Source organism: Gossypium arboreum, chromosome 9, assembly GCF_025698485.1.
Source record: "Gossypium arboreum isolate Shixiya-1 chromosome 9, ASM2569848v2, whole genome shotgun sequence".
Classification (NCBI taxonomy): domain Eukaryota; kingdom Viridiplantae; phylum Streptophyta; class Magnoliopsida; order Malvales; family Malvaceae; genus Gossypium; species Gossypium arboreum.
Window position 1 is genome coordinate 51,178,870 of NC_069078.1, and position 26,795 is coordinate 51,205,664.

Consider the following 26,795-nt stretch of genomic DNA (forward strand, 5'->3'; position numbering starts at 1 on the left):
TTTTGTAAATGGCTATATAAGCCTTCTCATATTTTATATATGGGGGGTTTTTTTTTTGAGAGTTTTTGGGAGAGAAAGTTATTGTAAAGGATTTTTGGAGAGGTTTCTTTTTAAAGTAATCAAGGAGAAGAGTTATTGTGAAGGCTAGTTTTTGGAGAAGCTAGTTTTTTTTTGAGATTAATCAAAGATCAAAGCAAAAGAGGTTTCTTTGTCTATTCTCATTTTAAGTTCTTTGTTTACTTATTGTTTTCCTTTCAATCTTATTTTGTTTCTTTTATCGAAAGTAAAAATAAAAGGAAGAAGCTTACCCATTTTACCGAAAAGTTTTTGAGGTCCCATTTTTATGATGTCTGATTGGCGCCGTGATCCGTGACGGACGATGGCTTGACCTTGTGGTAAAAATCACCCACCCTCTCCCTCTCTTTTTTTGTTATTATTATATTTCTTAATATTATATTATATATTCTTTTAATATATTAGGTATATTTTAAATTCTATATTACGTATATATATATTTTATACTATTTTATTTATATATCTTTAATATTATATTATTTATATATATATTTTTTTTCTACATGTTATCTTATGTATATATCTTAACTATATTATGTATATATTTTTAACGCTATATTATGTACATATTTTAATATTATCACGTATTTATTTTTATATATGTACATATTGATGTAGTATTATTAATAGTATTTTTTTAAACATCGTTATTATTTCTAATATATATATTATGTACATTTTTTTATTTCTATTTTATTTTTATTTGTCAATATTAATTATTATTATTCTAATATTTTGATATTTTAATATTTTATATTTTATATATTTTATTATTCACATCATTGTTCGCATTTTTGACAATAATATTCTTGGATTTTTTACTATCATTTTAAAACTTTTTACATTTTAATTTTAAGAATAAGGCAATGTACCAATTTTAACATTAAGTCATCGATTTCATCGTTATGTTGGGTGAAAATAATCGACTCGTGTTAAAAACGGGACGTCCTTCTAAAAAACAAAAAAAACTTGCAACTTCTCATTTCCTTCAATCGGATCACACTTAAATGTCAAATTGAATTCGTATTTTTGAAAATCAAGACAACATGTGTTTAATAAGATACCAATTTTGGGCATCGCGAGGGTGCTAATACCTTCCTCGCGCGTAACCGACTCCCGAACCCTTAATTTTCTCTGGATTTTAACGTAGACCTAAACTCAACCTTTTATTTATTTTAATAGGAGATCTAATAGGTGTCGGATCACACCTAGGAAAAAGGATCAGTGGCGACTCCCTGTTTATTTCAAAAATCAAACGTCAAATTTCAAACTTTTTTTCAATAAATCGCCACAATTAGCGACCAAGCTAAGCTAAAATTTTTACGTCGCTACAGCTGGCGACTCAACTGGGGAACCTTTTTGAGAGTCGAGTCGAATTAAACTCTTGTTGTCAAAATTTTCAAAGTTCCTTGTTCAAATTAACATTTAGTCGTGATCCTCAAATTTTTGTTTTCAAAAATCATGCATTTGTATCGTGTTGTATATATTCTAACTTGTTTTATCCGGTTGTTTTTCACTTTAAATTTTTGTGATTTTAGTTTTGGTTTAGTTTTTAAATAAAAGCGTAAAGGTTTGCAAGTTTCTCCCCACACACGTGCACGTGCATTTTGTTGCATAACATGAGCTCTATACCGGGCTCCGTCCCTGTTAAGTGAAAGTAAACGCTACGCCTTCGTGAGTTAACTCGTTCCTCTGCATAGGCTAGTGAATACTTTCGGGTTACATATGACTTATGCTTTCGTGAGTTAACTTGTCCCTCCGCATAGGCATAAGTAAATGTAATCCCTCGAATTGATCTCGTAAGCCTATGATGGGTCATGACCGAGGCTCTATACTAATCTTAGTAGATGACAGTGCAGACGATTCGAGTATCCATCTAGAACCAAAACCGCATATAGTGAACCATACGAGCCACCCAACTAGAGCCATGCCGAACCTCTGCTAGTTTAGTAGTCACCAAAATAAGTACACGGGAAAAGCACATCTTACCTTATATTTCTTTTACATTTGTGCTTTCTAAGCAAGGGAATCGAGTCCACTGGACCAAGTAGCTTAATTTGTTAGATTTTCCACAGTGTTTCTCTGTTTATATGTGTTGCGCTAACCAAGGTCGTTTGTCTGTATTTTTATTTTTCATCATGCATCGAAGGCATCTTGTTAGGAAGGTGTTGATTAGAGATTGGTTGCCAAAAACGGGTTTCTAATGGAGGAGTCAATTATACGAGTGACCGAAACATTGTGTAATACTTCTTTGATTAAGGAAATGCCTAAATAGGGGCTATCTTGAAATTAACGCCAAATTTTTACATATTCATTCATGACTGACATTCATTTGACATTCATGCATTCATTCATACATTGCATATCCCATACTCGGTCGCTGAAGATAAAATATATAATTCGCAGTTGCAAGATTTCAAATCTGGAACCACGCCATTCCTATAAAATGCGCCGACAAGCTAGAGTAATGGAAGCTGAATTTAATGAGAGAATTGAAAGGATGGAAAGGGCTCAAAAGGAATTACAAGAGCAACTGGCCAAATCGCAACAAGAGTCGAGAGACCTAATGGTGAGATCTCGAGAGGAATCACTCGAGCAAAGAGATCAGATGGCTAAAATGATGGAGATGATGACAACTTTGGTCAAAGGAAAAGGACCCATGCAGAACCCCAATGTTATGGAACCTCAGTCAAGAATTCAGCACGATTAGGATCCACTCTATCCTCCGGGATTCACTCCACCGCCCGCATATACAACACAAAGAGGGTATACTCAAGGGGAACCCACAGGCTTGGAACATCGACCTATGCCACCTGCTCCACCCTCTAATTTGGGGCATGGAATATTCGCGTTGAACCCAGGGGCTAGTCCTGCTGATCCACTAGTTCCAGATCTGGATGACCCAACAGAGGTAGGCAAGTTGAAATTGGATAACCATGACGCAAAATATAGGAGTCTAGAGGAAAGACTCAAAGCAATAGAAGGCACTGAAGTCTTCTCCACACTAGGTGCCAAAGAACTCAGTTTGGTACCTGATCTAATTTTGCCTCCGAAGTTCAAAGTGCCTAATTTTGAGAAGTATGATGGGACAAGGTGCCCAAAAGCACATCTCATTATGTTCTGTAGAAAAATGACCGGTTATGTGAACGAGGATAAACTACTCATACATTGCTTTCAAGATAGTCTAACGAGGTGACTCTTCGGTGGTACAATCAACTTAGTAAAGAAAAGATTCGATCTGGAAGGACTTGGCGTCGACATTTTGAAAGCAGTACAAGCATGTATCGGATATGGTGCGCATCAGTATGACCTTGCAAATGATGGAGAAAAAGCCATCGAGACTTTTAGGCAGTATCTTGTGAGAGATGGAGAGATGTCTCAGCTCAAGTGGAACCCCCACTAACAAAAACGGAGATAACCGTTCTCTTTATCAACACCTTAAAGGCGTCGTTTTATGACAAACTAGTGGGAAGTGCCACGAAGGAGTTTGCGGATATTGTAATATCTGGTGAGCTCATAGAGAATACCGTAAAGAGCGGTAGAATGGAAGGTTCAGAAGGTTCAAAAAGGGCAGCGCCTATGAAGAAGAAAGAACCAGAAGCCCACATGGTGGGAATGGGAAGCCGTTATGCCTCTAATCCATATCCGAACCAACCCCGACCTCAAAATTATCCACCTCAAAATTTTTATTATCCCCCTCAAAACCCTTACTACCAAGCACCACCTCCTTCCTATCCCGTTTACGCCACGAAAAACCAAAGACCCATCACCTCATTCCCACAAAACACGATACCCGCTCAAAGCCAACCCAGAAATGAACCAAGACTAGCAAGGCCTAATCCCGAGAGACCGCAGTTTACCCCCATCCCAGTGTCGTATGGGGAATTGTACCCAAAACTTTTGGAAAAACAACTAATTTCTCCCCATTACATGGCACCCCTTAAACCTCCATACCCAAAGTGGTACGATCAACGCTAGTTGTGCATACCACTTGAGGGAACGAGGGCACTCTCGAGAAGCTGTCTTACTTTCAAAAGGAGAGTTCAAGGACTAATTGATGCGGGTATCCTACGATTCGATAGTGCGATGCGCCACGGGAACCCGTTCCTAACCATCTTGAAGGGAATGTGAGCACAAGTGGGGAAAGAGGATGAATGGAAGGTCGGAAGATGTGTTTGAAATAAGGGCGCCTCTGCAAAAATCTGGGAGGTATTGGTTAAGAAAGGATTGCTCTGTCACTCGATAGAATTTTTGGAGAAGAAGGTCAAAGTTTTACAATTTTCATGGGATTGTTGGACATGACATTCAGTCATGTGAGGACTTTAAAAGGTTACTTCAAGACCGGATGGATAATAAGGAGATCAAGGTCCTTAACAAGAGGGAAGATGCCAACGAAGGAGAAGTATGCGTCTTTGATAGCCAATCATCAGGGCCCCCTTATAGTGCTGATCGACCGATGGTAATTTATTACGACGCAATGAGAGAGCTGTTGAAACCACAGATGGTAATTGAAGTACCATCTCCTTTCCCGTATAAGGATAACAAAACAGTACCATGGAGATATGACGTTAATATCGTTACACCGGAAGTTGAAAAGTCCAAAGCCATAACTGAAGATGTCGGGGAGGTAGGTCATTTTACTCGAAGTGAATGATGCTATTCTAAAGAAGTTGAACCGGTAAAGAAAAGTAGCGACTCGAAGCAAAAAGGGAAAACAGTGATGCACGAAGTCGAAGTCGAACAAGAAATTCCACCCATGCAAGAAATTAAAAAGCCTGTGAATGAGGAAGAAGCTCAAGAATTCTTGAAATTTATTAAGCATAGCGAGTATAGTGTGGTGGAACAATTGAGCAAGCGACCGGTAGCGAATCTCGATTCTATCTCTCTTGTTAAATTGAGCCACACGGAATGCTTTATTGAAGGTGTTAAATCAAGCTTATGTGGCCAACAACATATCGTCGAAAAGCTTGATAGGTGGGTAAACAATCGAATGCGGACAATTTCATCTCTTTTAGTGATGATGAGATCTTGCCAAATGGTAGAGGCTTGGTGAAAGATCGCATATCACGACTCGTTGTAAGGGATACATAATACCAAACGTACTCATCGATAATGGGTCGACGTTAAATGTTATGCCATTGGCCACGCTTTCCGAATCTTGATGGATTTGTCCTACTTAAGGCCTGTCATTCCACGGTAAGGGCATTCGATGGGACAAGCGCGAAGTCATGGGAAAGATCGAAATCTCTTTGGAAGTGGGCCCTTACATTTATGATGTCGAGTTCAAGTCATGGACATTACACCCTCTTATAAGCGCCTTTTGGGAAGACCACGGATCCATTCTTTGGAGTAGTCCCATCATCCCTCTATCAAAAGGTGAAATTATCATGGACGGTTGTTTGGTCCTTTGTCGAGGAGAAGAAGACATTATCGCATCTGTCTCTGCCGATGTACCGCGTGCTTGGAAGTGAACAAAAGCGCATTGGAATGTTCCTTCGATCCCTTGAATTCGTCAATGCCACTTTCATCGTTGAGGAAGCAATTTCGATGCTAAAGCGTAGAAATACCAAAATGGGTGTCAAGTTGACCGTAGGAAGGGGAGCTCGTGCGGGAAGAGGTTTAGGGAGACATCTGCAAGGAATAGTTAGGGCTTTAAAACTAGTGCACCACAAGGCCCGATACGATTTGGGGTTCCAGCCTGACATGCGTCAAAGAAGAAGACAGTGGAAGAAGGATCAAGAGAGAAGAATTACAAGAACTTTGGGCCGAGAACCAGAATGGGAACCAATAGAGTACCCTCCTTTGTCAAAAACATTTACATCTGCGGGAATGATGTACCCTGGACAAGATGATCCACGAAACATGCTGGGGTTAATAGAAAGGGGTTTTCAGAATGTCAGTATAAATGTCATTGACAAAGGGGCTGGTGCAAGTAAAGATGTCTCGAGGATACGCCCTTGCCCTCCTGGTTTCATGTTGAACAATTGGATTGCCAAGGAGCTTCTTGTAGTTTATAAGTCTTCAGAGTAATGCTAAACATTAACCTTCTATTGTGTCCTTAGATATAATAGAATTCTTTTGTAAGAGCTTGCATTTGCTCTTTATCATTTAAATGAATATCAATGAAGATGCATTTTGTCACGATTTTTTTCGCATTATCACTAATTTCATAATCATTTTCTCATTTCATAGCCTATCCTTACATTTGCCTCATTGCCATGACATAACATTTTGTTTGTTGTTTCCAATACTTGGATGTCCCTCTATAGCTTTCTTTTCCATTCAACTTTCAGGTGCTCAGTTATTGACGACATGAATAAGCCCGTTACGAACCTTGAAATTGATTTTGAGAAGGCTGTTTGCTTGGGAGAATTTGAAACCGAAGAAAATACTGAAGATTATGTCTCGTCTCCTGAATTGTTAAGAATGGTGGAACAAGAGGATAAACAGATTTTGCCTCATGAAGAATCTGCGGAAACAATAAATTTGGGCACTGAAGAGAGGAAACAAGAAGTGAAGATTGGGACTTCTATATGAAAGAGTACCAGGCATAGTCTGATCACTTTACTCCGCGAATACAAAGATGTTTTTGCATGGTCATACTAGGACATGACAGGGCTAGATAGTGGTCCATAAGCTCCCATTAAAGCCAGAATGCAAACCCATCCAGCAAAAATTAAGACAGATGAGACCCGAAATGCTGTTGAAAATAAAAGAGGAAGTCAAGAAGCAATTTGATGCTGGCTTCCTACAAGCCTCCAAATATCTAGAATGGGTGGCTAACATAGTCCCGGTACCAAAGAAAGATGGCAAAGTACGAATGTGCGTGGATTACCGTGACCTGAATCGAGCAAGCCCAAAAGATAATTTTCCCTTGCCACATATTGACACGTTGGTGGACAACACAGCAAAACATTCATTATTTTCTTTCATGGATGGATTCTCGGGGTATAATCAGATCAAGATGGCCCCTGAGGATATGGAGAAAACTACCTTCATAACAATGTGGGGAACGTTCTACTACAAGGTGATGCCATTCGGGTTAAAGAATGCTGGGGCAACATATCAAATGGCTATGGTAACGTTATTCCATGACATGATGCATAAAGAAATAGAGGTCTACGTCGACGACATGATTGCTAAATCAGGGAAGAAGAGCATGTAGTGAACCTCAAGAAGTTGTTGAAAGGTGAGAAAGTTTCAGCTAAAGCTTAATCCAGCCAAATGTACATTTGGGGCTACCTCGGGAAAGTTGCTAGGCTTCATTGTCAGTGAAAGAGGTATTGAAGTTGATCCAGATAAAATAAAAGCCATCCAAGAATTACCACCTCCGCGCATGCAAAAGGAAGTTAGAGGATTTTTAGGGAGATTAAACTACATCGCCCGGTTTATCGCTCAACTTACCAACCAATGCGACCCAATCTTTCGGCTTCTTCGAAAACATAACCCGGGAGAATGGAACGAGGAATGCCAAGTGGCCTTTGATAAGATAAAACAATATTTGTCCAGTCCTCCAGTGCTAGTACCGCCAACTCCTGGAAGACCATTGATATTGTATTTGACTGTGTTTGAAAGTTCAATGGGTTGCGTACTGGAGCAACACGACGAGTCAGGAAAGAAAGAAAAAGTGATCTACTACCTCAGCAAAAAGTTCACTGAATATGAGGCAAAATATTCATCCATTGGGTTCGAAATTTGACGTTTGATTTTAGCGACCACAATTAGCAACGTAAAAATTTTAGAAGTAAAAATTTTAGCGACGTAAAAATTTTAGCTTTAATTCGGTGCGACTCTCATTCAAGATTTCTTGCTCTGCTGGAGTACCTGTATATGCTATGTATGATGTTATCATGATATGCACATGTTTGTCTTAAATGCTTTTATGCCTACATGATTATGCAGTGCTCCTTAAGCATGTTTGTCGTATGTCCATTTAGCCACGATTGTTGAGGATTTGTGTTCATTGCTTTGATTCTTGACTTTCTCTTCAGGCCTTATACCTGCCTTCAAGCTTCACGAGTAATCGACGTTCCTCAAATATCACTCTTCTGCCCCCGATTGAACTTTGTTCTTACTTTGAGACTCTTGTGCTTATCAAATTTTCATCCAGGTAATGCTTAACATCTCTTTTGTTTAGAGTATGTCATTTCTCCATTTATCATGTAAATAAACACATAATGAGATGCATGAAAAAGGTCAGGTAGGGAAAAAAAATGATATTTCATATTCATCTATTTCAAATGTGGCAAATAAAGCAAGTTAACCAATGAGAGTAAAAAATGTCAAAAAGAAAGAAAGGATCGTATTCAACGGATACAAATACTTTAGATATTCGACACATGAACTCTTCCACGTTCCTCAATCAAAAATCTTTTCGAGTCTGGCTCTTTGCGTAGAAGATTTCGAGCTTTCAGAAATGCTTCAAATACTGTAGTCTCACTGTTTGACCCGCTGTTAAAATGCCACGCTCTTTAAGCCAGGTTTACCTCATTAGGACGCCTTCTCGGGTTTTTATCCTAATCTTTTGTACTAATCAAGACGCCCTTTGCGGGTTTTCGCCTTGATCCCTCTTTTTTTTTTTTGGATGCCCTTTTTGGGTTTTCATCTCAAGCATAATATTTCTTCACAGTATCTGAGTTCACTGGATTCGGTAGCTCCTTGCCATCCATCTCGGTAAGGATCAAAGCTCCTCTTGAAAATGCCTTCTTTACGACGTATGGTCCTTCCCAATTTGGTGCCCATTTTCCTCGCAGGTCCTTTTGTATTGGGAGAATCTTCCTCAATACAAGTTCTCCTTCGTGGAATTCTCTTGGCCATACTTTCTTGTCATGGGCCATGATCATTCTCTTCTGGTACATCTGCCCGTGACAAATTGCTCTTAGACGTTTTTCTTCGATGAGGTTCAACTGATCATATCGAGCTCGAACCCATTCTCGCTTATTCTAACTTTAATTCCATTAAGACTCGCGGGAGGGATCTCAACCTCAATAGGTATACGACTTCAATTAGTAAGCGAGAGAAAGGAGTTGCTCCGTAGATGTTCGCACGGATGTGCGATATGCAAACAAAGCAAATGGAAGCTTCTCGTGCCAATCTTTATATGTCTCGATCATTTTCCCAATGATCCTCTTAATATTTTATTGGCGCTTCAATGATACTGTTCATCTTTAGGCGATAGGCGAGGAGTTATGATGCTTTATTTGGAACTACTCGCACACTTCTTTCATCATCTTATTGTTGATTCGTGGCATTATCTAAAATGATTCTTTCGGGCAAACCATACCGCAAATGATTTCCTTTTTCAAAAACACAAAGCTGCGGTCCTCGTCACATTGGCAAGCGGCGGCTTCTATCCATTTTGTGAAGTAATCGATAACCACAAAAGCGAATCGATGTCCATTTGATGCTTTTGGAGAAATTGGCCTATGACATCCATACCCACATAGAAAAAGGCCACGGAGAAGTCATGACATGAAGGGGTGAATGGGCTACATGAATTTTATCGTAGTAGATTTGACATTTGTGGCATTTTCTGGCAAAATTGATGCGGTCATTTTCCATTGTCAACCAATAATAACCGAGTCTCATGATCTTTCTGGCCATATTGAAACCATTGGCATGTGTTCCACAAATTCCCTCATGGACCTCTTCAAGTATTTTTACGGCTTCAACATCATCCACACATCTCAAAAGCATCGATCCTTTCCTCTTTATCTGAGGATATCCCCATCAAGAACAAATCCATTGCCATTCTTCTAATTGTTCTTTTATCGTTCTCATTAAACTTGTTCGGGATACCTTTGATTTTGATATATTCTAAGATATCATGGAACCAAGGCCGTCTCATCTCGTCTTTCTCAATGCTACAACGGTGTGCGGGGACCTTGTATATGCTCATTTTGAGGGCATTATTTACGCTTCTCTACTTGCTTTGAACATTGAAGCCAAAGTGGCGGGGCATCGACCAGTTGGTTCTCTTCTCGTGGGAAGTAATGAAAAGTTATTTCTTTGAATTCCTTGATCAATCCGACCACTAAATTGCTGTACTTAATCAATTTTGAGTCCCTCACTTCCCACTCTCCACAGTTTGGTAAATCACTAGAATTTGAGTCCCGTACACCTCCAAGATCTTGATGTTTCGTTCGATAGTGCACGAAGCCCTATGATCTGAGCCTCATATTCTGCGATATTATTAGTGCGAAGAAGTTCAATCTTGCGGTGAGCGGATAATGATTCCCATCTGGTGATACCGGGATTGCTCCAATTCCATGCCCTAAATCATTTGGCCACCATCAAAGCACATCTTCCATGACTTCTCTTTTGATGACTCGGATTCTATTTACGTGATGCATATTAAGTCTTAAATCGGGAAATTGAATCTTAAAGGCTCATATTCCTCTGTCGTTCGAGTTGCTAAGAAGTCAGCTATTGCGCTCCCTTTTATCGACTTTTGACTTACATAGTCAATGTCATATTCCGAAAGGAGGATCTGCCATCGTGCCATTCTTCCTGATAGTGCCGATGATTCTATCATGTCGTGTGATACAACATATATTGTCTGAGTCTCTGAGCTACCCAAACCAGAGCGCAACAATATTTCTCAATGGACGAATATTTTGCCTCATATTCAGAGAACTTTTTGCTGAGGTAGTAGATCCCTTTTCTTTCTTTCACGACTCGTCGTGTTGCCCGATCGCAACCCATTGAACTTTCGAACACAGTCAAATACAATATCAATGGTCTTCTAGGAGTTGGCGGTACTAGCACTGGAGGACTGGACAAATATTATTTTATCTTATCAAAGGCCACCTGGCATTCCTCGTTCCATTCTCCTGGGTTATGTTTTCAAAGAAGCCGAAAGATTAGGTCGCATTGGTTGGTAAGTTGAGCGATAAATCGGGCGATGTAGTTTAATCTCCCTTAAAATCCTCTAACTTCCTTTTGCGTGCTGCGGAGGTGGTAATTCTTGGATGGCTTTTATTTTATCGGATCAACTTGATACCTCTTTCGCGACAATGAAGCCTAGCAACTTTTCGAGGTAGCCCCAAATGTACATTTGGTGGATTAAGCTTTAAATTGAAACTTTCTCAGCCTTTCGAACAACTTCTTGAGGTTCACTACATGCTTTTCTTCCCCTCGGGATTTAGCAATCATGTCATCGACGTAGACCTCTATTTCTTTATGCATCATGTCATGGAATAAAGTTACCATAGCCCTCTGATATGTTGCCCCAGCATTCTTTAACCCGAATGGCATCACCTTGTAGCGAGCGTTCCCCACATTGTTATGAAGGTAGTTTTCTCCATATCCTCGGGGCCATCTTGATCGATTATACCGAGAATCCATCCATGAAAGAAAATAATGAATGTTTCTTGTGTTGTCCACCAATGTGTCAATATGTGGCAAGGAAAATTATCTTTTGGGCTTGCTCGATTCAGTCACGGTAATCCACGCACATTAGTACTTTGCCATCTTTCTTTGGTACCGGGACTATGTTAGCCACCCATTCTGGATATTTAGAGGCTTGTAGGAAGCCGACATCAAATTACTTCTTGACTTCCTCTTTTATTTTCAACGACATTTGGGTCTCATCCGTCTTAATTTTTCTTTGGATAGGCTTGCATTCGGCTTTAATGGGAGCTTATGGACCACTAAATCTTCATCTATACAGCATGTCCTAGTATGACCATGCGAAAACATCTTTGTATTCACGGAGTAAAATGATCAAACTATGTCTGGTACTCTCTGAAATAGAAGTCCCAATCTTCACTTCTTGTTTTCTCTCTTCAGTGCCCAAATTTATTGTTTCCACAGATTCTTCATGAGGCAAAATCTGTTTTTCCTCTTGTTCCACCATTCTTAACAATTCAGGAGATGAGACATAATCTTGACATTTTCTTGACTTCAAATTCTCCTAAGCAAACAACCTTCTCAAAATCAATTTCAAGATTAAATAGCGGGCTTATTCATGTCGTCAATATCGAGCACTGAAAGTTGAATGGAAAAGGAAGCTATAGAGGGCATCCAAGTATTGGAATCAACAAAGAAATGTCATGTCATGGCAATAAGGCAAATGTGAGTATAGGCTATGAAATGAGAAAATGATTATGAAATTAGCGATAATGCGAAAAAAAACGTGACAAAATGCATCTTTATTGATATTCATTTAAATGATAAAGAGCGAATGCAAACTCTTACAAAAGAATTCTATTATATCTAAGGACATAACGAGAATGTTAACGTTTGAGCATTACTCGAAGACTTATAAACTACAAGAAGATCCTCGGTAGTCCAATTGTTCAACATGAAACCCGGGGGACAAGGGCGTATCTTTGAGACGTCTTTACTCACGTCAGCTCCTTTATCAATGACATTTATCTTGATATTCGAAAACCCTTTTCAATTAACCATAGTGTGTTTAAGTGGACCATCTTGTTCAGGTACATCATTCCATGAGATGTAAATGTTTTTGACAAAGGAGGGTACTCTATTGGTTCCCATTACGGTTCTTGGCCCAAAGTTCTTGCAATCCTTCTTTCACGATCTTTTTCCTTGTATTCTTCTTTGGCGCATGTTGGTGGAACCCCAAACCGTATCGGGCCTGTGGTGTCTTGGCTTTAAAGCCCTGACTATTCCTTGCAGATATCTCTCTAAACCTCTTCTCGCTCGAGCTCCCTTCCTACGGTCAATTTGACACCCATTCTAGTATTTCTCGGCAGTTTGGCATCGAATTACATTTCCCTCAACAACAAAAGTGGCATTGGCGAATTCAAGGGATCGGAAGGAACATTCCAATGCGTCTTTGTTCACTTCCAAGCACGGTGCATCGGCGAGAGACGAGATCGACAATGTCTTCTTCTCCTCGGCGGTGACCAAACAACCGTCCATGATAAATTTCACCTTTTGATGGAGGGATGATGGGGTGCTCGGCGAGAATGGATCCGAGGTCTTCCCAAAAGGTAGTTATAAGAGGTGTAATGTCCATGACTTGGAACTCGACATCATAAATGTAAGGCCCACTTCAAAGGATTTCGATCTTTCCCGACTTGGCGCCTCGTTCGTCGTGAATGCCCTTACCATGGAATAGCGGGGCCTTAAGTAGGACAAATCCATCGGTGATTCGGAAAGCGTGGCCAATGGCATAACATTTAACTTGACCCATTATCGATGAGTACGTTCGGTATTATGTAACCCTTGCGTGAGTCGTGATATGTAGTGCTTTCACGAGCCCCTACCATTTGGCGGTATCTCATCATCACTAAAAGAGATGAAATTGTCCGCATTTAGATTATTTACCCACCTATCAAGCTTTTCAATGGATATGTTGTTGGCCACATAAGCTTGATTTAACACCTTCAATAAAGTATTAGGTGTGGCTCTGAATTTATGAGTAGAGATAAAATTGAGATTCGTGCTGGCTGCTTACTCAATTGTTCTACCACACTATACTCATTGTGCTTGATAAATTTCAAGAATTCTGAGCTTCTTCCTCATTCACGGGCTTTTGGTTTCTTGCGGGTGGAATTTCTTGCTCGACTTGACTTCGTGCATCTTGCTTTCCTTTTGCTTCCAATCGCTATTCTTTTTCTTGGTTCGACTTCTTTGAATAACAACGCCTCTGCGGGTAAAATAACCTACTTCCCCAATGTCTTGATTGTGGCTTGGCTTTTCCCTTTCAGGTGCAATGATATTGACATTGTACTTCCATGATCTTGCTTTATTGTCCTTATAAGGAAAGGAGATAGTACTTGATTATCATTTTGGTTTCACCGGCTCCTTCTTCGCATCATAATAAATTATTAGCAGTCGGTTGGCGTTATCTGAAAACGATGATTGATTGTCGAGGCACATATTTCTCCTTTGTCGGCCTCTTTGGCTTTACAAAAATCCCAATCTCTATTATCTATCATATTTCTGATAAATTTCGAATTCCTCGCGGGGTGAATGTCGTGCCCTTCAATGCCATGGAACTCACAAAAGCGTGATCTTTTGCATCTTTTCCTTCGGATACTCCGTTAACACGACAGAGCAACCCTTTCTCACTTAGTACCTCCCAGATTCTCTGCAGAGGTGTTCTTACTTCAGAAACCTATCTTCTACTTTGTCATTTATCCTCCTCTCCTACTGCGCTCACATTCCCTTCGGTGTGGTTTGGGAATGGATTCCCGGTCGTACTGCCAGTACCATCAAATCGCAAAATGCCCGCATCGATGAGCCCTTGAACTCTTCTTTTGAAAGAAAGACAATTCTCAGTAGAATGCCCCTGGTTCCCCGCATGGTATGCACAACTAGCATTTGGATCGTACCATTTCGGGTATGGAGGTTTAAGGGGGGCCATGTAATGGGGAGATATCAATTGTTTCTCCAAGAGTTTTGGGTATAATTCCCCATACGACACAGGGATAGGAGTAAATTGTGGCCTCTTGGGGTTGGGCCTTGTTGGTCTTGGTTCGTTTCTGGGTTGGTTTTGAACTGGTGCAGTGTTTTGTGAAAAAGTGGTGACGGGTCTTTGGTTGTTCATGGCGTATACGGGGTAGGACAGATGTGGTGCTTGGTAGTAAGGGGTTTGAGGAGGATAATAGAAATTTGGAGGTGGATAATTTCGAGGTCGGGGTTGTTTTGGATATGGATTAGGGGCATAACGGTTTTCTATTCCCACCATATGAGCTTCTGGTTCTTTCTTCTTCATAGGCGCTGCCCTTTTTGAACCTTCTGAACCTTCCATTCTACCGCTCTTGACGGTATTCTTTATGAGCTCACCAGATATTACAATATCCGCAAACTCCTTCGTGGCATTTCCAACTAGTTTGTCATAAAACGGCGCCTTTAAGGTGTTGATAAAGAGAACGGTTATCTCCGTTTTTGTTAGTGGGGGCTTCACTTGGGCCGAGACGTCTCTCCATCTCTGCACATACTGTCTGAAGGTCTCGATGGCTTTTCTCCATCATTTGCAAGGTCATCCGATCGGCACCATGTCGATACATGCTTGTCTTGCTTTCATGAATCTGACGCCAAGTCATTCGAGGATCGAATCTTTTCTCTACTAAGTTGGTTGTACCACCAGAAGAGTGACCTGTTAGACTATCTTGAAAGCAATGTATGAGTAGTTTATCCTCGTTCACATAACCGGTTATTTTTCGACAGAACATAATGAGATGTGCTTTTGGGCACCTTGTCCCATCATACTTCTCAAAATCAGGCACTTTGAACTTTGGAGGCAAAATTAGATCAGGTACCAAACTAAGTTCCTTGGCACCTAGTGCGGAGAAGACTTCAGTGCCTTCTATTGCTTTGAGTCTTTCCTCTAGACTCCTATATTTTACGTCATGGTTATCCAATTTCAACTTGGCTACCTCTGCTAGGTCATCCAGATCTGGAACTAGTGGATCAGTAGGACTAGCCCCTAGGTTCGACGCGAATATTCCTTGCCCTAAATTAGTGGGTGGAGCGGGTGGCATAGGTCGATGTTCCAAGCCTGTGGGTTCCCCTTGAGTATACCCTCTTTGTGTTGTATATGCGGGCGGTAGAGTGAATCCCGGGGGATAGAGTGGATCCTGATCGTGGTGAATTCTTGACCGAGGTTCCATAACATCGGGGTTCTGCATGGGTCCTTTTCCTTTGACCAAAGTTGTCATCATCTCCATCATTTTAGCCATTTGATCTCTTTGCTCGAGTGATTCCTCTCGAGATCTCACCATTAGGTCTCTCGTCTCTTGTTGCGATTTGGCCAGTTGCTCTTGTAATTCCTTTTAAGCACTTTCCATCCTTTCAATTCTCTCATTGAATTCATCCTCCATTACTCTAGCTTGTCGGCGCGTTTTATACGGATGACGTGGTTCCAGTCTTGTGGTATTACAACTACGAATTATATATTTTATCTTCAGCGACCGAGTATGGGATATGCAATGAATGAATGGATGCATGAATGAATGCATGAATGTCAAATGAATGTCAGTCATGAATGAATATGCAAAAATTTGGTGTTAATTTCAAGATAGCCCCTATTTAGGCATTTCCTTAATCAAAGAAGTCTATTACACAACGTTTCGGTCACTCGTATAATTGACTCCTCCATTAGAAACCTGTTTTTGGCAACCAATCTCTAATCAACACCTTCCTAACAAGATGCCTTCGATGCATGATGAAAAATGGAAATCTGGACAAAGCGACCTTGGTTAGCGCAACACATATAAGCAGAAAAAAGCGTGGAAAATCTAACAAATTAAGCTACTTGGTCTAGTGGACTCGATTCCCTTGCTTAGAAAGCACAAATATAAAAGAAATAGAAGGTAAGATGTGCTTTTCCGTGTACTTATTTGGTGACTACTAAGCAGCGGAGGTTCGGCATGGCTCTAGTTAGGTGGCTCGTATGGTTCATTATATGCGGTTTTGGTTTTAGATAGGTACTCGAATTGCCCGTACTATCATCGCTAAGATTAACACGAGCCTCGGTCATAGCCTATCACAGCTCACGAGTTCAATTCGAGGTTACATTTACTTATGCCTATGCGGAGGGACAAGTTAACTCACGAAAGCATAAGTCATATGTAACCGAAAGTATTCACTAGCTTTGCATGCGGAGGGACGAGTTAACTCACGAAGGCGTGGCGTTTACTTTCACTTAAGCAGACGGAGCCCGGGTAGAGAGCTCATGTTATGCGAAAATGCAAGTACACGGTGTGTGGGGAACAACTCATAAACCTTTACGTTTCACTTAAAGAAACTAAACCAAAATTAAAACCATAAAAATTGAAAACTGAAGAACAACCAAATAAGCAAGTTAGAAGAAATATTTACAGCACGATACAAATGCATGAATTTTGAAAATGAGATTTTCAGATCACGACCAAATATTTACTTTGAACAAGGAAATTTGAAAATTTTGACAAAAGCGTGTTTAATTCGGACACGACTCTCAAAAAGGTGTCCCAGTGAGTCGCCCGGTATGTGACGTAAAATTTTAGCTTAGCTTGGTCACTAATTGTGGCGATTTATTGAAAAAAAGTTTGAAATTTGACGTTTGATTTTTGAAATAAACAGGGAGTCGCCACCGATTTTTTTTCCTAGGTGTGATCGGACACCTATTAGATCTCTTATTAAAATAAATAAAAGGTTGAGTTTAGGTCTACGTTAAAATCGAGAGAAAATTTAGGGTTCGAGTCGATTCTGCGAGGAAGGTATTAGCACCCTCGCGACGCCCAAAATTGGTATCTTATTAAACACATGTTGTCTTGATTTTCAAAATACGAATTCAATTTGACATTTAAGTGTGATCCGATTGAAGGAAATGAGAAGTTGCAAGTTTTTGTTTTTAGAAGGGCGTCCGTTTTAAACACGAGCCAATTAATTTCACCCAACATAGCGATGAAATCGATGACTTAATGTTAAAATTGGTACATTGCCTTATTCTTAAAATTAAAATGTAAAAAGTTTTTAAAATGATAGTAAAAAAATCCAAGAATATTATTGTAAAAAATACGAACAATGATGTGAATAATAAAATATATAAAATATAAAATATTAAAATATCAAAATATTAGAATAATAATAATTAATATTGACAAATAAAAATAAAATAGAAATAAAAAGATGTACATAATATATATATTAGAAATAATAATGATTTTTAAAAAAATACTATTAATAATACTACATCGGTATGTACATATATAAAAAATAAATACGTGATAATATTAAAAATATGTACATAATATAGTGTTAAAATATATACATAATATAGTTAAGATATATACATAAGATAACATGTAGAAAAAATATATATATATATAAATAATATAATATTAAATATATATAAATAAAATAGTATAAAATATATATATCGTAATATAAATTTAAAATATACCTAATATATTAATAGAATATATAATATAATATTAAGAAATATAATAATAACAAAAAAAGAGAGGAGAGGGTGGGTGATTTTAAATACAAGGTAAATACATCGTCCGGTCATGGGACCATGCCATAGCCGCATCACAGTACACAACAACCGGACCTCAAAAAACTTTTTCGGTAAAAATGGGTAAGCTTCTTCCTTTTATTTTGTACTTTCGTATAAAAGAAACAAAATAAGATTGAAAGGAAAACAATAAGTAAACAAAGAACTTAAAACGAGAATAGACAAAGAAACCTCTTTTGCTTTGATCTTTGATTAATCTCCAAAAAACTAGCTTCTCCAAAACTAGCCTTCACAATAACTCTTCTCCTTGATTACTTTAAAAGAAACCTCTCCAAAATCCTTTACAATAACTTTCTCTCCCAAAACTCTCCAAAAAAAAAATCCCCATATACAAAATATGAGAAGGCTTATATAGCCATTTACAAAATATTTTTTTATTGTTTATGTCTTCATTTGTAGGTACAAGTGGTGGTGGAGCAAGTGTGGTTAGTGGAGTAGGTAATGGAGCAAGTGTGGCTAGTGGATTTGGTGGTGGAAAAAGAGTGGCTAGTGGAGTTGGTGGTGGAAAAAGAGTGGCTAGTGGAGTTGGTGGTGGAAAAGGTGTGGCTAGTGGAGTTGGTGGTGGAAAAGGAGTGGCTAGTTGAGAAAAGTTTAAGTTGTGGGCTAGGTTTTTTCTATTTTGATTTGGGCTTAGGGTTTGGGCCGTTGGGGTTTTGATGTAAATTGGGCTTTGGGCAGTTAAGATTTTGGGTTTTGGGTTTAATTTTGGTGGGTTAGGTAAGGCTAAATTGGGTTTTGATGTAAATGGGCTAAAATTGGCCTACAACAATACCCATAGGTGAAGTTTGTGTATTTTGGTGTTTTATGACAGAATATGAGGTTTTAAATTTTGTTAGACAACTTGTGCTACTCGGTTTTGAGTAAAAAGGCTTAATCGGTAAAAATATTTAGTAGTCATAAATACATGTTAGAGTGAGAATTTGATGTTGCCATAGAAGGGAAAAATGATCAGAATATCATAAAACATGATAATAATAGATAAAGTTTAATTCCCGAGCCTAGGGGAAAAAGTGTAATTATGCAAAAGTTTAAGGGCAAAATGGTAATTTTTCCAAAGTTCATATTAAGGACTGTTTTAATGAATGTATGTATTAAATAAGATTAATTTGGTATTATAGATCAAGAGAAGCGAGATTCAAGTCGTGATCGAGGAAAAATAAAGTTCTGAGGAATAGGCTCGATTGTTAAAAATTTTGTACCGAGGTAAGTTCATGTGTAAATAAGGTAGCATAATTGTTATTTTTAATTTATTGATGTTAAATATATGATATGCTGATTTTATCATAAAATATATGCTTTGTAGTTATTTTGAATAAAATGCAAATTAAGTGTATTATTTGTTAAATATAAAGTGCTACTAGAGTATTGGTTTGGTATTTTACTGAAAGATGGTAAGGAGATGTGTTCGAGGAAAATCTCGTTTGAACCTTAGGAATAGATTAGGATACAAGTGACATGTCACTAGGATGGTTGAACATCCGAACTCGTTGAGTTGAGTCGAGTTCACTTATGGATGTGAAATGTCCGAACTCGTTGAGTTGAGTCAGAGTTCGTGAGATGTAACTAGGCATCTGAACTCGTTGAGTTGAGTCCGAGTTCACTTATGGATCGAACTCCGAGCTCGTTGAGTTGAGTCCGAGTTCACTTATGGGCGGGTTACATGGTAGCTTGGCTACAAATATGGCACTTATGTGCAAATTATCCATGTATCCGAGTTATATTCCGATGTGTTCAACGGGTAAAATTTCTAGTGAAATGGAAGAACACTTAAGATGCAGGTGGCGTATTGGTAAGTATTGTGAAATGGACACTTTGGATAGGTATGTACTTAACCTTGGGTTGAAAATAGATACAACAACGATAAGGTGGTAAGATGATTAATGATGTTTAGAAATGTGATATATGTTTTGGTGATACCATGCTAAGGTTGTTTGGTATAATTGTATTGTTATGTTACTTGTTATTTGCATATGACTTACTAAAATTTATGCTTACTCCTCCTTTTCATTCACTGTAGTTTTGAACAAGCGGCTTAGGAATGGGACGAGGTCAAGGTTCGATCACACTATCAGAAGGACTCTTTTTGGTAAATGGCTTGTAAAACTTAAGTATGGCATGTATAGCAATACACCTATTTTGTGTAAATAATTTTGTGATATGGCCATGATTTGGTTGAGAAAATGCTTAATAATGATAAGTCATGGAAAATGCTAAGTTAGATCATGTTTGATGTCATGGAAGTTTAATATGTTATCTAGATCATAAAAACTCATGAAAAGATGAAATTTGCCATAAGCAGTATTGCACACAACACGACATGAGTTTGAAAATTTACTAAAAATCATAGAAATTGAACTTGGTAATGGATTAAACATGAAATTGAAGCCTGTTATGTCTAGTTTCATATAAAACAAATGAAACAAGTAAAGGAATTATATGTTATAAGATATTTGAATTTTAGTGAAACAGGGCCAGAGCGATTTCTGGATCCCCTGTTCCAACTTTATAAATTTACCATAAATTGTAAAAAAATAATTAGGTGGTTTATTTTATATTCTTGGAATCCTTATTGAGTCTAGTTTCGGAATAAATAAACGTCATAGTCATATAAACTTTTCACAGAGAGAAATATGGTTTGTAGTAAACAGAGGTCAGTCTAGTCAAGTCCTGAAACAGGGGTAACTTTAACTAATAAACTGTATTAATTGGCCCAACCAAAAATTTTAGAAATAAATTTGTAAATATATATGTGAGTCTAGATTTAAGGAAAATTTACGGATCTTGATTTCAAGTTTTTTAACTCAAGATATGATTTTTCTTGTAACTGTGACACAGGTAGCTAGAAAACTGTGAATGTAGAAATAAATGAGTCGAAGTTCTTAATTCGATAAATTATGTTCGGTAACACCTCAAGCTTGACTCCGGTGACGTTCTCGGGTGTGGGGGCGTTACATATTTTATATAGGATCTCTCCATCCAAGGCATAGTCACTGGCTAACCTTCTTAATGTCCTCTTATCATTTTCAGTCGCTTGGTCTAGGTATTCACGACTCCTCACATATCGCAAAATATCCTGATACCAAGGATGATCATCTTTCTCTTCTTCTTCTTCGATGTTGCAGCAATGAGCCGAAGCCTCATAAATACTCATTTGGATAGGCGTCACATCCTCTTGTTTATTCACTTTGATCATAGAAGCTAAGGTTGCTAAGGCATCAGCCATCTGATTTTCATCTCGTAGGAGGTAACAGAAAGTGATATCGTCAAACTCTTCAATTAACTCAAGAACCAGCCTTCGGTAATTGATTAGCTTGGGATCTCTTGTCTCTCATTCACCTTTAAGCTGATAGATCACTAATGCAGAATCTCCGTATACCTCTAATACTTTAATCTTACGTTCTATGGCTGCACGGATGCCCATGATGCATGCCCCGTATTCTGCCATGTTGTTTGTGCAGTCAAAATCCAATTTACTAGTGAAAGGATAATGATCTCTGTTTGGGAATACTAAAACTGCCCTGATCCCGTTCCCCACAGCATTTGAATCCCCGTCAAAGTTTAGCTTCCAAGGATGGTCTTCTTGAGAGTTTTCTTCCATGGTTGCAACATACATTAGATCCTCATTTGGTAAATCAAAGCTTAACAGCTCATAATCTTCTAAAGCTCTACTGGCTAGAAAATCTGCTGTTGCACTCCCCTTTACAGCTTTTTGGTTCACGTAGACTATGTCAAATTCAGAAAACAAAATTTGCCAACGAGCCATTCTTCCGTTCAAAGCATTTGACTCCATCATGTACTTCAAAGGGTCTAGTTTTGAGATGAGCCAAGTTGTGTGGTACAACATGTATTGTCTCAGTCTTCGAGTTGTCCAAATCAAAGCACAACACAACTTCTCGATCAATGAATATCTTGTCTCATATTCGGTGAATTTCTTGCTGAGATAGTATATCGCTTTTTCTTTTCTTCCTGACTCGTCATGTTGGCCTAGCACGCATCCCATGGAGTTTTCGAACACTACCATGTACAATATAAATGGTTTATCCGGACAAGGTGGCATCAGTACTGGGGCATTGGACAGATAATGCTTAACCTTATCGAAAGTTTTCTGGCACTCCTCATCCCAAACACCTGGGTTATGCTTCCTAAGGAAACGGAATATCGGGTCACATTTCTGCGTTAGTTGCGAAATAAACCGAGCGATGTAATTTAGTCTTCCTAGAAAGCCTCGAACTTCTTTTTGAGCGCGCGGTGGGGGTAATTCTTGTATAGCCTTTACTTTATTCAGGTCAATCTCAATTCCCTTCTCACTAACTATAAATCCCAACAATTTTCCTGACTTGGCCCCGAAGGTACACTTTTCGGGATTGAGTTTTAGTTGGAACTTTCTTAACCTCAAGAATAGTTTCCTCAGGACTTGCACATGTTCCTTCTCTATTTTGGATTTGCAATCATGTCATCGACGTAGACTTCGATCTCCTTATGCATCATATCATGGAACAAAGTTACCATGGCTCTCTGATATGTCGCTCCTGCATTTTTTAGTCCGAACGGCATCACTTTATAACAAAACGTCCCCCATATAGTTACGAATGTGGTTTTTTCCATGTCTTCAGGATGCATCTTTATCTGGTTGTATCCCGAGAAACCGTCCATAAAGGAGAAGAGTGAGTAACCTTCCGTGTTATCCACTAATGTATCAATGTGAGACAACGGGAAGTTGTCTTTTGGGCTGGCTTTGTTCAAATCTCGATAGTCCATGCACATTCGTACCTTTCCATCTTTCTTAGGAACTGGGACTATATTGGCTACCCATTCTGAGTACTTGACCACTTGTAAGAAACCGGCGTCAAATTGATTTTTAACCTCTTTTTTTATCTTCAACAAAACATTGGGTCTCATCCTTCGGAGTTTCTGTTGAACTGGCCTACATTCTTCTTTTATGGGGAGTTGATATACCACGATATCAGTATTCAATCCGGGCATGTCTTGATATGACCATGTGAAGACATCCTTGAATTCTCGGAGTAACTCGATGAGGTCTTGCTTTGTTTCTACAGTGATACTAGCTCCAATCTTCACCTCTTTTCCTTCTCCTAAGCTAACAATTTCTACCGACTCTTTGTGAGTTAGGATTTGTTTCTCCTCTTGTTCTACCATCCTTAACAAATCAGGAGATAGGTTACAATTTCGGTCATCTTCAAAATCCTCAGTATCCTCCATACACAAATCTTGCTCGAAAGGAGTCTTTGATTCAGTAGCAACATTACTCATATCATTGATATCTAGAGACCTGTTATGGATGAAGAGAGAAATCCAAAGAACAAAAGAATCTAAGAATATTTGATTTGTGTGGTATGATTATGAATGAAGTAGAAAGAATAAAAGAATATTTACTCAAGATGATACGCAAAAATGTATTTTTTATTGAAATAACAATATTTGGACATATGCCTATTTCATAAAAGGATTCTTATTGCCCCTAGGCTTAGATCAATAAGCTTGTTTTGAACATTACTCTGAGTTAATTCTAAAAGTTATAGGGATCTCCTTTGCGGTCCAATTGTTCAAAACACTTTCAGGGATGTAAGGCGAATTCTCGATAAATTCTCTTCTTCGGCTTTTTCTTCAGATATAGCGTTGATGCTCCAACTCCCCAACATTTCTTCAACCATTTTATTTCTTGTCATCTTCTGTTCGGGGTAAATAGTTCCTCTCGACACAAATATTTTGGATAAATGAGGAAAGGTAATTGGTTCCCATTTGACCTCCTCACCGCGCAGACGCGCTATTCTTCTCTCTTGTTTTTTCTCTAACTCTTTCTTCTTTTGCTTCGCATCAGGCTTAAATCTTAAGCCAAAGCGGTCTCGTTTTTCCTTTTGCACTGGTACCTCGATCTTTCCTAGGAGGCATCTTCTAAATCTTCTTCCTGGCAGGGCTCATTTGCCGACCGTCAATCGCAGGCCCATCCTCATAGTTTTGGATATTTTGGGCATTGGGATCTTGTTCCCTTCGACAATGAATGTAGCATTAACAAATTCTAGCGATCGAAAGGAACATTCTATTGCCTCATCGTCCGTACCCACGTACGGTGCGCCATTGGTAACGGATGCAATGATGTCTTCCTCCGCGTTTATCGTTACCAACCTACCCTCAGTTACCAACTTTAATTTTTGGTGTAGTGACGACGGTACTGCTCCGGCTGAGTGGATCCACGGCCTCCCCAACAGCCAGTTGTACGATGGCTTGATGTCCATTACCAGGAAGTCCACCTCATATGTATTTGGGCCAATCAAGAGAGGTATATCAATTCTTCCTCTCACTTTTCTTTCAGTACCGTCGAATGCTCTCATGACGTTTTGACATGTCTTCATGTGGGAGCTATCTACTGGCAACCTATTTAGCGTGGACAAGGGCAGAACATTCAACGCTGATCCATTATCAATCAGTACCCCCGGCAACGAGTATCCCTTGCAGCGAGTGGTGATGTGCAGGGCCTTTGTAGATCCCATGCCTCCCGGTGGTATTTCATCATCATTAAAGAAAATGAAATTATCTGCGCTGATGTTATTGACCAGACGATCAAGCTTGTTGACAGAGATATCATCCGCAATGTATGTTTTGTTTAAAACTTTCATCAATGCACTGCAGTGAGTATTTGAGCTTAAGAGCAAGGTTAGTACCGATATGCGAGCTGGCTGTTTGTGCAATTGCTCCACATTTGTACTATTGTGTCTTGAGAACTTTAAGAATTCCTTAGCCTCTTTTTTAGTTACAGGGTCATTGACAGGTGATTCCGATCTGGTTGTCTTCTCCCTTCTTTGTTCAACAACCACGGATTTTCCTTTAACTGATTCTGCTTTTGTATTCGAGGTATAACGCCTTCCACTTCGAGTATAGAAACCTTCATCTTGACCTTCCTCTGAAGTGCCAACCGGGTTCTCCTTTCCCGGGGTTGTCACGTTACAGTCATAGTTCCAAGGCACACTCTTGCTATCTTTATAAGGGAAAGCAACGGGCTTCTAGATTATGACTTTTGGCACACTTGGTACTCCGAATTCACTCACTCTTGGTCGGGATATAATTACCACCGGGTGACTGACCCCATGGACTTTGTTGGTTGGCTCTTGCTCCGACGTGCACACATCTTCTCCTTTCGGGCCCTCAGTATACTCAAAGAATTCAATCTCTTTATTTTCTATCAATCTCTATACTAGATCCCTGAATTCATTACACTTTTGGATCTTATGCCCTTCCTCGTCATGGAATTCACAGTAGTGCTTTGCTCCTTCGGGCTTCTCCCCTAAATCTTGTATAAGTAAACCTTCTTCCACTATTTTCTTCCAAACCCATCTCAACGGAGTCTTTACCTCTGATACATCCATCTTAGTTCTCCTCCTTCCATTTTCAACTATCGCGTTTACCCCTTTGTCTGAATGACTGGGTAACGGATTTCCCGCCACATTAGGTCCTATGGGATCATCAAACTTTACAATGCCCATCTTTATGAACCTTTCGACTAATTTTTTGAAGGCCGTGCAGTTCTCAATTGTGTGCCCCGAGATTCCTACATGGTATTCGCATTGAGCGTTTGCGTCATACCACTTAGGGAATAGAGGTTGCATGGGTTTCAGGTAAAATGGAGACACCACATGCGCATCGAACAGATTCTGGTAAAGCTCCCTATACTTCATTGGGATTGGCGTGAATTGGACTCTTTCTGTGTTAGGCCTTGGGTTGGAACCTTGTCTTGCGGAGCCCTGATGGCTAGTAGTCATTGCCCTCGGCTGGCTTACTGTGACTGGCTTAGAATAACCCTTATTGTATACGCTCGCATTGTTCACCTCATTTTCTTTCCTTCTCGGAGTTGATCTCTTAGTACTCTCTCTCGCTTCAATTTTCCCATATCTTATCGCGTTTTCTATCATCTCCCCAGACATCACTATGTCCGAGAAGCTCTTAGTAGCACTTCCCAACATGTGGTTAATGAATGGGGCCTTTAGGGTATTGATAAAAAGCATGTTCGTTTCCTTCTCCAATAGGGGTGGTTGGACTTGCATCGCTACTTCCCTCAATCGTTGGGCATACTGCCTGAAGCTCTCACTTGGCTTCTTTTTCATGTTTTGTCATGTAATTCTGTTGGGTGCTATGTCTATCACGTGGCCGTATTGTCTCATGAAAGCTTGAGCCAAGTCCTTCCATGAACCAATTTGGGCATGGTTGAGCTAGTTATACCACTTGGCCGCAGATCCGATCAGACTGTCTTGGAAATAGTGGATCAACAGCTGATCATTGTTAACATACCCTGCCATCCTTCGATAGAACATCGTAATATGAGCTTCAAGGTAAGTCATCCCATTATACTTTTCAAACTCCGGGGTTTTAAATTTTGGTGGGAGCACCAGATCTGGGACCAAGTGTAATATCCTGATTTTGGGCCTAGTCGGAATAGTGGTTTCGTGACCACAAAATTCGAGATAGAAATAATTATTTTATGATTATTTTAATGTCTATGATATTATTGCATGATTGTGTGAAAATTTTGTGAAGAAATTTTATGCATAAAGTGCTTAAATTGAAATTAGGGACTAAATCGAATAATTTGCAAAACTTGCATTCTAGAAGTTTCTAGTATGAAATTGTTTTGAAATATTAATTAGGAGGTCTTAAATAGAATTTTACCAATTTCTAAGTCTTGGACAAAAATTGGACATGGATGGAATTTTTGGAAAGTTTAGTAGTA

General features: G+C 39.1%; 2 protein-coding genes across 2 annotated transcripts; both read right to left on the reverse strand.

The window, feature by feature from the left end:
• Positions 1-21,383: 21,383 nt before the first annotated feature.
• Positions 21,384-21,845, reverse strand: LOC128280440 (uncharacterized). The gene has a single exon (XM_053018584.1). The coding sequence runs from the start codon at positions 21,843-21,845 to the stop codon at positions 21,384-21,386; it is 462 nt and encodes a 153-aa protein (XP_052874544.1).
• Positions 21,846-23,991: 2,146 nt separating this feature from the next.
• Positions 23,992-26,172, reverse strand: LOC108455291 (uncharacterized). Its single transcript, XM_017753871.2, has 2 exons — positions 25,287-26,172; positions 23,992-25,049 (listed from the first exon to the last, which is right to left on the reverse strand). Exons 1-2 carry the CDS (start codon positions 26,170-26,172, stop codon positions 23,992-23,994), a joined length of 1,944 nt encoding a protein of 647 aa, XP_017609360.2.
• Between the last annotated feature and the right edge of the window lie 623 nt (positions 26,173-26,795).

Bases quoted from the DNA above. Each gene is read 5' to 3' on its own strand.
- LOC108455291 (XM_017753871.2), bottom strand. From the start codon at position 26,172: ATGAAAAAGAAGCCAAGTGAGAGCTTCAGGCAGTATGCCCAACGATTG. The intron at 25,050-25,286 runs GTAATGAATTCA...TCCCTTATAAAG, and splicing joins AGGGCATAAGATCCAAAAGT to ATAGCAAGAGTGTGCCTTGG.
- LOC128280440 (XM_053018584.1), bottom strand. From the start codon at position 21,845: ATGGAGTCAAATGCTTTGAACGGAAGAATGGCTCGTTGGCAAATTTTG.